We start from the raw sequence: 11,342 nt of genomic DNA, 5'->3' as shown, positions 1-11,342 counted from the left end.
CCGCCCCGCCGCACCTCCCCGCCGCACCTCCCTTGAAGACAGGAGCGGGGTCCTGAGGGCACCCCAGCCAAAGGACTAGACACAGACCCTTATTCTGGCATGGGCACGCCTCTGCGCTGACACCAAGGCCTGGCTTTGGCTCACCGCTGTCCCCAACCTTACGGCCCTGTCCTGGACCCTCCTTCAAGCTGTGACAGGCCCATATGCCAAAAGCCAATTCACAGAAGCTCGATTCGCAGAACGGCGACATCCTCGCCGCGCTTGTTTTCCCGTAACCTTTTAGTTTTAGTCGACTGCTTTCCATTTTCGTCTTCCAAATGGCATTTGCAGGAATGTTCAGTTTGTCTCGATCCCAGCTGCCTGCTGCTCACTGCCTGGAGGCACGGGAGAGGGTGGGACTGCGCTCTCACCGCGGAGAGGGGCGGGGGAGGGCCGCCTGGGGACCACGGCCACGCAGCAGACTGGGCTCTCAAACCAGAAGAGCGGGGGGCTGGCCAGGCCCCGGTGGCCCCCAGGGGGCTGGCACTGCCTTTCTGCGTGGGGTCTGGTCAGAGCAGGGCCTGTGCGTTCAGACTTGGGGCGAAAGGGTGGAGGGGTCTTCGCCCCAGGGAGGGAAGGTGGCGCAGACTGGTAACCATGGGCGCCCCATGGAGGGGCTGGGGCAGCAGGTGGCTGGCTGTCCTCTCCCCAACCATCCCCGGGCCTGAGACCCATCACCCGCCTCCTGACTTCCTACTCTTGAACTTGCTGGGGCCAGAGAGGACAGCTTAGTGGGTGCGTGTGCGCCCTGTGAGGGCCCTGGGCTCCACCCCTAGCAGCCCCCCGAATTAGTGGAGATAGGGAATTTTAGATTCCTCTGCAGTTGGGAAAAAAGAATATAGGGAGGTCCTGTCCTCGCTCTACCCATGTCCCCCAGTGGCAACATGCCAGAGGATGTCACCACCTACGCCACCGCAAGGTCATCCCATGGGCATTGTGATATCCGCCCACCCTGGATTTCCCACCATGCTGACACACTGGAAAGCCCATGGATGCTGGAGTCTCTGACCACAGAGAGGCCCTGGGAGGCCCACAGAGCATGTGGCTTTCTCAGGAAAGTCCCTCCAGACTGCCCAGTGCCACACCTGTCCTCTGCCCACCATGTCTCGGTGTCTACAACTGCCTCCCCTCTCAGTGTCCTGGGAGCTGACAGAGGGACCAGTCACAGCAGCGGCTGAGCCTCATTGGAGCCACGTGGCCTGCCCTGTTCCAGGCTTCCAGAACTTTCCACAGCGTATGTCCCACGCCATCATCTTGCGTACGTGAACCTGTCGATGACTCACCCTGACTAAGTAACACCAGTGCTACAGCGCTGTTCCACCGCGTTGTGTGGGGAACAGTGATGAGGGCAATGTCTACAGCTCCTCAGGACGGACGCAACCAGTGTGGGCCGGCTATACAATGCGTGCATGCGCACGTGCACGCACACATACACACACACACACTCAGCTGCAAGTGGGTGACACTTACAAGGCGTGGGCCTGTGACTGTGGACCCCAGACATGCTGGGGGCCGCAGCAGCTGTGCCCACCCGCCACTTCATTCAGTGTGGTGCACGGCACCCAGCAAGTTCAAGTTTTGCTTTCAGGAACTTTGTGGAACTAGCACGGTTGGTTGAATCTGAGCATGCAGAACCCTTTGAGGCAGACCCGACTAGACATGACAGTCCCACGACTGTGAAGATCCCTCGGCCCACAGCCCTGCTCACACCTGGAACAGTCCACTGCCCGCTCCTCTGCGCTGAAATTAGTGACACAGGCTGTCCTGTGTCACTTCCAACAGCATTCACAGCGTACCCTGAGTGGCAGGTCACAGAGAGAAACAGGAGGAGACAACGCTGGAGACCGCGTAGCCCAGCTCATTGGTGGTGGGTGGGCTTGTGCCCTGGGGCCTGAAGACAGTCAGTGGCCTCTCTGGTTACACGACAGTGGCTGGGATCTTGGGCAACTCTGGCCTGAGGATAACAGCTAACCTCAGCAACATGACACTCCGAATGGTGACAGCTCTTGGCTGAGCTCCAGATACATCAAGTCAGGCCTTCCTTCCACCCCGAAGGAAACTTGGACACACACTGAAGTCCTATGACAGGGATTTGGTGGCTTATTTTCATTTTTATTTTCTTGGAGTTGAGATCTGGCCAGGATACCCAGGTTGGCCCCGAATTCCTGGGTACAAGTGACCCTCTCACCCCTGCCTCCGAGTGGCTGGGACCGCCAGGATATGCCGCGGCGCCCACTTTAAAATGATAGTGGTCGCTCTGTCTGCTCTGGAGGGAGGTGCTGCAGATGGAAGCCAGGGCCTGGCACACGCTGGGCACAAGCTCTGTCACTGAGCAGCGCCCCTATAGCTGGTCTGCACCCAGAGGTAGCCAGGGTGACAGTGCCAAGCTGTGGCACACAGAAGCAGAGGTGACCGTATGGTAAAAACACAGGAACTCTAGAAGGACCCCAAGAAACGGGGCACAGCTGTGGCTTCTGGGTAGCGGGACGGGGGAGCGGAGGACTGAGCTCATGTTCTGCACATACTTTGGGCTCATGTGCATGCGTTCTCTCTCAGCTGTGGGAATACAGTAAATGAAAAGATCATAAAAAGGCACAAGCGTCTTTTCCATATGCTACACGTCCTCTCTCATGCCTGCCTCTATTTAGAAAGTGTAAATCAAAACCACATGAGATACCACGTCACCCCATTAGGGTGGCTATTATTAAAAAAACAGACAGCACCAAGTGAGGGCAAGGATGCTGATGCGGACATGTGTACACTGCCGGCAGGAAGGTTAGAACCGGGTTCCCGTCGGCTCCAGTAACTCCACCTTGGAGAATGCACACAAACCATTTGAAAGTGGGGTCTGGAGGACGTGTGTGCACACCCCTGGTTCCAGCAGCGTCATTCACAATTGCCAAAGGCAGAGGCAACCCAACAGTCCAGAGATAAAGGGATAAGCAACATGTAGTCCATCCACACAGCGAAATATTATATAACCTTTAAAAAGGAAGGGCCTTTTGACACATGTCACGATGTAGGTAGACCTTGAGGTTTACCTCAATGTAAAGGTTTATGTCAAGGGAAATAAGCCAGTGGCAAAGGGACAAATACTCTATGGTTCCACTCCTATGAGGTCCCCAGAGCGGTCAGATTTAGCGACAGAAATAGAAGGGTGGGAGAGCGGGGAATTAGTGTTTATAGGGGACAGAGTTTGCATTTGGGAAGACAGAAGAGTTCTAGACACAAACAGTGAGGGCTGCCCAGTGAGATGAATGTACTTAACACTGCTGGACTGCACATTTAAAAAACGGCCAAGAGGCCCAGCGTGGTGGCACACTCCTGTCATCTCAGCACTTGGGAGGCTGAGGCAGGAGGAGACCGTGTCTCAAAACAACAAACCAAAAAAAAAAAAAAAAAAGTGATTAAGAGGGTTCAATCTGAAGTGCTACATCTGCCTCCGAAAAATGAAGATGAAAAATCTTTCTGTGTAATCTCACAATTTGGAAAAGTAGCCGTTGGTGCTTTGCTAGGCCAGGACCCCTGTGGATGCTAGGAAAATAGAGGGCCTTGCGGGGAGTCGGTAACAAGGAGTGGCCTGTGCTGGGGTCCAGGAGGAGCCACTGGGGGCAGCTGGGGTGCGTAGGAAAGAGGCACAAGTGGGGCTTCAGGTCTGCCGGGGCGGGGAGGGACCCTGGGTGGTGGGCTGTGGCAGGGCAGGCCCCTGCCAGGGTGGCCAGCGACACAGCGGCGGGATGCTGGGAGGGCACCACAGGACAGGATGGAGGGTGGTGTGTGAGCAGGGCCCCCTGCCACCCCTGCACCCCCCTCCTAACTGTCCCCTCGGGGTCCAGCAGGTGCTTCTGCCCCACACTCTGTGTCCTGGGTCCCCTCCCTGGAAGTCAGCTCCATTTGTGCAGGCCCCGCCTGGCACACAGAGCAGGTGCCTGACAATCACTGGGCTAAGTGAACGTAGGCCCCCCAGAAGTGACAGACAGGACTGGGCTGTGACTGAGCCAGGACACCGGAGGGGGCTCCCAGCAGCCACCACGCCGTCCTCTCCTGGCCCCCGCCCCTTTCAGAAAAACCTGGGGGCAGGGAGGCACCATCCTGCGGCTCCGGTTCCAGAGGTCAGGGGCCCACAGGCAGCAGACAGCCTGCCCAGGGTCACACCGCGGGGCGGGGACTTCCCTCTCCTCTGCTCTGCAGGGACCTGGACGGAAGGCGCCAGGCACTGTGGGGGCCTCCTGGGGCGAGTGCCAGGGAGACGGGAGACCCAGGCCGACCCACCATCAGGCGCTCAGGGGAAACAGCAGCCCCAAAGCCAGCCACAAGCAGCCTAGTCAGCACCAGTGACAGTGCCTCACAGGGCCTGCTGACACGACAAACTGGCCTGGTTCAGGGCCCCAGCTGCTGGGCTCCCAGCCACTCCCAGAAAAAGACCTGCAGCCCCGAGGACAGGGGCCAGGCACAGGGCGGAGCGGCCGTCTCTACTCGATGCCAGCCGAGTATACGTGGGGAAGGGGCACAGGAGGTTGGGGGCAGCTTGGGAGCAGCTCCTTAGCCTTAACCCTGAGCTTTGCCTGCAAAGCAGGATGATCTGAGAACTCGGCAGAGCTGCGAGGATTTGACAAGAGAAGCCTCTGCAGGAGCATGTTCAGGAGCCAGCGCCACGGGCAGCTCAGGGCTCTGCGGAGCAGGGAACAGGGTCCCAAGGGACACAGGGGCAGTGGGGATGGAGACGGTGGACACTGGCCTGCGAGGCCTGGGAGGTGGAGAACCAGCCCGTGCCACAGAGGAGGAGGCTGAGCCCGGCACTCACGCTCAAGGCCACCCAGGAAAGGCAGCAGAGGACGGTGCCCAGGCCAGCCCGGTCCTGCCCGGGGCTGGGCCACCAGCCTTGGCCTTGGTTCCCTCAGAGGCCCAGGGAGTGTCTGCAGGGACCTGTCCCTCACATCCATGGTTGGAAGGTGGCGGTGGGGGTGGGCGCCTGTCCCTCTCTGAAGATTCACCCGGAAGGCTCTAACCTGACATCATGCCAGGCCCCGTGCAGTGTGGCATGCCCAGTGGGGAGCAGCCCTGGGCCTGGGCCTGACCATGCAGGGGCAGAGCAGTGACACGGTGTATGCAGGCTCCTCAAGGGGGGGGCCAGGGAGACCCCAGCTCTTGGGCCCTCACTCTCCTCTTCTTGCTTTTAACCTTGCACCTCCTGGCTCCCACCTCAGCTGCACCCGATTCTGCTCCTGCCTAACCCTGCCCTCCCGGGCCCCTGGCACCTGCCTTTCCCAGAGCCCGGGAGCCTCCCAACTTATAGCCAGTTTGTCTTCCTGTTGAGCTCAGCCCAAATGTCACCTCCTCCGGGAAGCCCTCTGGAGTGGCCATGCCAGTCCCTCTACACCCACTCTCACCAGGCTCTCTGTCCTCTCTTTCTCTGAGCTCTGATCCCTGCAGGACTCCAGGACAGAGGCACCTACTCACTTGCTCTTAGCACCCAGCACTGAGCCCAGAGCAGGGCCTATCACAGATGTCAATGTTATTGGCTGAACACACGCTGTGCCACCTTCCTGTGCGTCTCAACCTCTCTGAGTTACACGTAGGCGCTGCCCAGTGACCTTCTGGGGCTGAACAGGGCAGAGATGAGTCAGCGTGCCCAGAAAACGCCCAACACACTCGACAGCATCGTGTGATTGGCGGTAGTGGGGGAATGTGCTTGACCGGGAAGCCAGCGCCTCAGTTTCCCCGCCCCTTGTTACAGCTTTGGGTGGGGTCAGAAGGGAGGCTGAGGCCGCTGAGCCCACAGAGGAGACGGGGACCCCCACTGTCCTTAGGGGCCCCTGTTAGGCAGTGGCCACAGTGCACCGCGGGGAATGATGCCCTGAGCCGCTCCGCCCGCCTGGCCTGAGGCTGCAAGCTCCTGTGTCCGGGAGGTGGAGTCCCTGGTCAGGGGCCGGGCAGCTGCAGGCCCTCCTGGGCCTCCTTGCTGGGCCCTTGCCCGACCTCCCCTGCAGCCAGGATGCCACCTCAGCCCCCGGGCCCCAGCCCCCGACCCCCTTCCTCAGACCCCCACGAGGCCTGCCCTGGCTGGGTCCTGCCCCTGCCCCATCTCTTACACACAGCTCACACTGAGCAGGGTGAGGACTTGCCCCGAGGCCTGCAGACTCACAGAGGCACCGTGGGCTCCAGGCTGCGCCGTCAGGTCCAGCCGGCTCTACCCCTGTTAGGTGCTGCCTGGGGCTCCTCGCTCCAGGACTCGGCAGGCCGCATGTTTTTACATTGGGAAATGGAAGAGTGACGCCCGCCGGGCTCACTGGGAAAGTCAAAGCAGCTAATGCTTCAAAACCCTCAGCCAGGAGGCCTAATGTCAGCTAGAGCATCCCCCCCTTGACCACTGGCACCTTCTCAGTCCCTGTCCCCAGAATTCAGGTGAGGACAGTGACCTCTCTCTGCTTCCGGGCCATCTTTGGTCCAGCCCTGGGCACTTTGTGCTGATGCTATAACATCTGTCTCCCCCACCAGCCTGCCGGCTCCCACAAGAATCTATTTTTTACCTGGCTGTGTACCCCGTTTGAGGCAGTGCCCGGGACCCCACCTGTAATCCACTCATTTGACACAGATTTCCTGAGTACTCGCTACAGACTGGCGATTCCTAGGGTGACGAGGGACCAGCACCTCTGCCCCGGGACAGGCAAACCCACAGCAGCAGGGTAGGGCCGCGCACAAGTGGGAAAGGCCGGGCGGGTCTGCAACTTCGCGCTGGGTGGTCAGAGCCCAGCCTGCAGGAGGGAGGCGGGGCCAGGGCAGGTCCAGGTCATGAATAAATACATGGTTGTGTGGGGGAGCTGCCCTCTTGGGGGCGGTAAGACAGCGCCCTCTCTGGCCCCCGCTTCCTGCATCTGAGCCCTAGCTCCCGAGGAGCCAGGGACAGAGAACCCTCCAAGCTCGCTGCTGTGCAGTGATCAGGATGCCAGTGTGGTCACCACCATGGTCACCAAAGGCGACCTCAGTGTCACTAAGACGCTCTTCATTAAGCTGTCGCTAGAGCAGCGACCTTGCTTGTCAGCGAGCTGCATTGAGGAACGGACTCCCAGGGCCTCACGGTTTCTGCGTTTGATGAGTGAGTTTCCCGCTTTCACGAGCATCCTTCGTCTCTTGCACTGAGCCGCTCCCACGAGCGTCTGAGTCCCCAGCTGTGACCCTGCACCCCTCAGTGACAGAGTCTAGACCCATGACAGTGCAGAGGGGAGGAAAACACACAGGAAGGTGGAGGCAAGGCTGCAGTGAGCCTCCCCACAGCGCTCTTCCAAGCCAAAGGAACCTGGTCACACCACTCACGGGGCACTGGAGCAAGCTCGTCCAGGTCAGGGTGTGGCGTGTCGCGGGAAGGACACTACTACCAAGCGTGCAGCAGGCAGAGCTGTGTGACCCTTGGCAAGTTCCTTCCCTCTCTCTGAGCATCAGTGTCTTTGTCGGTAAAATGCGATCAGTAACACTGCGTTTTCCAGCAGTGCAGAGGACGGTTGGAATGTTCAAAGCCAGCCTGAGTAACTTAGTGAGACCTTGTCTGAAAATAAAAATTAAAAAAGGCTGGGGCTGCAGCTCAGTTGCAGAGAGCTTGCCCGGCCCAGGCTCAGTTCCTGGGAAGGGAGGGGAGAAGAGGGAAGGGAAAAGGGTAAGCTCTGAGGCCCAACAGGGCGAGTCTGCGGTTGGCCACGGTGCTGCCATGGCCGATTCTGCAGCTGGCAGGAAAGTTAAACATCTGGAGCTGCCCCGCAGCAGGTGCCCTGCCCGTGGTCCTGGCCAGGGATAGACTGGTGGGTCAAGTACCCGTGGGTGAGCCCCGCAAGGCTTCTCCGGGTCCCACATCCTTTTGCGACAGCAGGGCCCGCCCCTGCTAGTCTGTTTGGAATTTTGGTGCCAAAAGTTTTGAGGGCGGCGTTGCAGAGGCAGGTGGCCTGGATGTCACAGTGCCCAGGTGGAGAGCCTGAGGGCTGGAGAAGGCTGCAGAGACCTTCAGGGAAGGGAGACAGGAAGCATGACCCCCAACAGGCCCAGCCCTCTCCCAGGCCAGCAGGGGAGATGGGCTTAGTCCACGGGGCCACATAACCCCCCGGGCCCCATATATCCAAATGCAAGTTCTCAGGCCTCTGGCAGAGTGGATCAGCCGGACATGGTAGCGCACGCCTATAATCTCGTCACTTGGGAGGCTGAGGCAGGAGGATCACCACAAGCTCGAGGGCAGCCTGGGCTACAAAGTGAGCTCAAGGCCAGCCTGAACTGCACAGCGAGACCCGGTCTCAAAATGACCAAAAACAAAACAAAACAAAACAGAGTGGGCCAGACCCACTGGGAAAGGGCTCTGGAATCTAGAAAGTGTGTTTCTGGCAAGCTGGACCTGGGATCGCCTTGCAGTGCTGCCACAGCGAGCAGCTGCCTCCACAGAACACCAACCGCAGTCAGACATCCATTACCGTCGTCCTGGGGGACCCAGGGGACCCTGATGCCCGCCTCCCACCCCAGCCCCGCAGACCCGTGTCTCCAGCAGCGGCGCCCAGGTTGGGTACTTTGCAATGTTCGTAAGTGATTCCAGCGCAGACAGACCCCGCCTAAAGTCCACACGCCTGCCTCAGCCAGCACACTCCAAGGTTCCAGGGCAGAGTGGCCAAGCCTCAGTTTCCCCATCTCTGTGAGAGCCAAAACGGAGTGGGGACTGTTACCCTCCATGGAGACTGTCACATGCCATCCTGGTGACATCTTGGCTCCCCCAGGGTTTGGCAGCTCCTGGAAGCTGAGGATGTCTCTGACATCAAGCTCCCTTGATGGGCCCCGGCAGAGGTGTGGCAGGTGACACACAGCTCCTCCAGAGGACCAGTGCTACCCGGAGCTGGTGAGGGCAAGCCTGGGAAGGACTTACTACGTTTCTAAAAATACAGCCAGGGCCTCACCACGGGGAGCAAGAACTCCAGCACGTTCTGCTCACACCAACACACCAACCTGTGGGTTTTCCCACGAGAAAGGCAAGTGGGCATCAAGTCCACCCTGAGACACAGAGGCCTCGCCATGGCCTTCCGCCGCTGCCTGGGGCCTGGGGGTGGAGGGCCCAGCTGAGACGCTGAGCAGAGAGGCAGCCGCAGCAAGGCTGTGTTTACATTCTCCCTGCCCCATTAGCATGAGGACCGCCCTCCACGGAGGGAGGAGGCTGCTTGCCCTGGTAGGGGACTGCAGTGTGGGACCCCTCAGACGGCTCCAGCCTCCCTCGCCTCGCCCAAACCAAGAGGATCCGGCGCTGCTGTCCAACCTCATAAAATCTGAAGTCACCGAACAGCCCCCAACAGCGCACCACCCTGCACTGGGTAAGTGCCCAGGCAAGGGAAGACCCAAAGCTGGACCTTAACCCAGAAGGCCTAGGGTCCTGGAGGAGGGTGAAGGTTCCTCACCCTTGAGTTGCACAGTGCAGAGCCCAGAGAGCCGCCAGAACGCTGGCATTTGTACCCCACTGCCCCCTGGGAAGCCTGGCTTAACCAAGCATGGGCTCTGGTTTCCATAAATACTCAGGCCTTGTGATGTCACTGCCTCCCGGAGGCTTCACCGGCTTCTGCCCCTGGCGTTAGGCCTAGCCGACAGCTTCAGCCCTGCCCACAGGTCACCTGGGCACCACGGCTGGACACGGACGCCACCCTGCTCAGGAAGACGGGCCGTGGAGGACGCGGCACCTCCGTGTGGCCTCAGCCCAGCCGCCACCTTCCGACCGGCCTGGCTGCAGTGTGGTCATGGGTGTGCTGGCTTCCAAAGGCTTTTCCCAAATGGGCACACTGTGGGCTGTGTCGGAAGCCAAACGCAGCAGTGGGTCTGAGGACCCTGCATATGGACTTGGGAGCGGGGACACCTGTCCACCAAGCCAGCGAATCTCACAACCGGACGAAGACTTGCTGACTAATAGCCTTTCTCTCAGCGTTACCACCAACAAACATCTCCGCCACAGGAGACAGATAGAGGCACCCTTGCTCTGCACCAGCTCCCTCCGCAAGCCCCCTGCCCTCCCTCCCCTACGCCCCTCACTGCGGCTGCCAGCTCAGCTGGCCCCAGCCTCAGGCTTCAGGCACAGCCCTGTCACGTATACTCACAAATAGCGTCTTCGGCAAGCCATCCTGTCTGAGTCCTGTCTCCCCTGCTCTCGTCCTCTCTGGCTGGGGAGGCTCAACGTGGTTAAGAGGAGGAGCAGGATGCCCAAGAGAGATGCAGAAGGGAATAAAATTAAATCGAAGGGCGAGTCATATTCCCGGGGGTGGCAGGCTCATCCAGAGGGGCTGGGGCGGGAGCAGAGGGAGGGAGGGTGGCAGCAGCGGGCTCCGGAGGGGTCCTCAGCACGCTGGTCCCTGCACTGTGCCCAGGAGCCTGAGAAGACATTGAGTCACCATGGTCGCCAGGTTGGGTGGGTGGGGGGACGCCTTGCTGCTACCTGGGACCTCCTCGGGATGTTCCCTCCCGCACATCCGGGGTGTCAGGGCACAGGCAGGAGAAGGGGAGGGCTGGGGATAGTCTGCGCGGGGTTTGCTCTGGCAGCATCCGGAGGAGGGGCGGGAGCTCAGGAGCCTCTCCACCTCCCAGCTCCCGAGGAGTGATGGAGCACAACCGCGCTGGACCAATCACCGCTGAGGCGGTCGTCGCCATGGCAACTGCATCACCAGGCGCTGCCACCCCGCGGCGCTCGTGATGCAGAGCTGCACAAGCCACGGAGCCTGGGAGAGGGCCGGGCTTAGCAGCGAGGCAGCCCTTTCCAGCCCGTGCTGGAAACCTGGAAATCTGTTGCTAAAATGCAGGCACCGCCCGGGGATTGCAGTGATGACAACTGCTTTCCAAGGGAGGCACAGAAACATAGGAGCCCCCCTGCTCCTGGAGCTCAAGCCTGGAGCAAGGCCAATTCCCAGACGAGCTCTGCCACTTAAGACCTTGGCGCATCATTTGCCTCCTGGGAGTCTACACGGTGCTACCCTAAACTGAGATCAGGACAGCGATGTCACAGGGCCAGGAGGGCTTGCAGCACACAGTGGCTGCATGTCACACCACAGTGATTGTCACTCGTGCCAGTCTTGGTCCAAAGGGAGTCGGGCTGGGGCCTGGCAGTTTCTGGTCTAGCTATGGTGTCTCTTCCCCCTCTTGGGACTCCCTGCAATACTCCCTGGCACCCACCTTCCTGTAGCCAGGGATGCCTGTGGACCAGCAGCACATGGTGATAAGGTGTGCAAGGCACCTACCCTCATGGGTTTTACTTCTAAGGGCAGAGAGTGCTGGGGGTTGAACCCAGGGCCTTCTCACTGAGCTAC

General features: G+C 60.0%; 1 protein-coding gene across 2 annotated transcripts in view; it reads right to left on the bottom strand.

The window, feature by feature from the left end:
- Iqsec1 (IQ motif and Sec7 domain 1) overlaps positions 1–10,566 on the bottom strand; it is a gene marked incomplete at its 3' end in the record, with an annotated part of 126,605 nt that extends 116,039 nt beyond the window's left edge. For both annotated transcript variants that reach the window (XM_005386987.2, XM_005386989.2), the window contains 1 exon segment: positions 10,143–10,566. In XM_005386987.2, the coding sequence (XP_005387044.2) occupies positions 10,143–10,165 (23 nt within the window).
- Between the last annotated feature and the right edge of the window lie 776 nt (positions 10,567–11,342).

This window comes from Chinchilla lanigera, unplaced genomic scaffold (assembly GCF_000276665.1).
Source record: "Chinchilla lanigera isolate Chin_1 unplaced genomic scaffold, ChiLan1.0 scaffold00028, whole genome shotgun sequence".
Classification (NCBI taxonomy): Eukaryota; Metazoa; Chordata; class Mammalia; order Rodentia; family Chinchillidae; genus Chinchilla; species Chinchilla lanigera.
The sequence above is the reverse complement of the archived record's forward strand: the minus strand, read 5'-3'. Positions and strand labels throughout refer to the sequence as shown.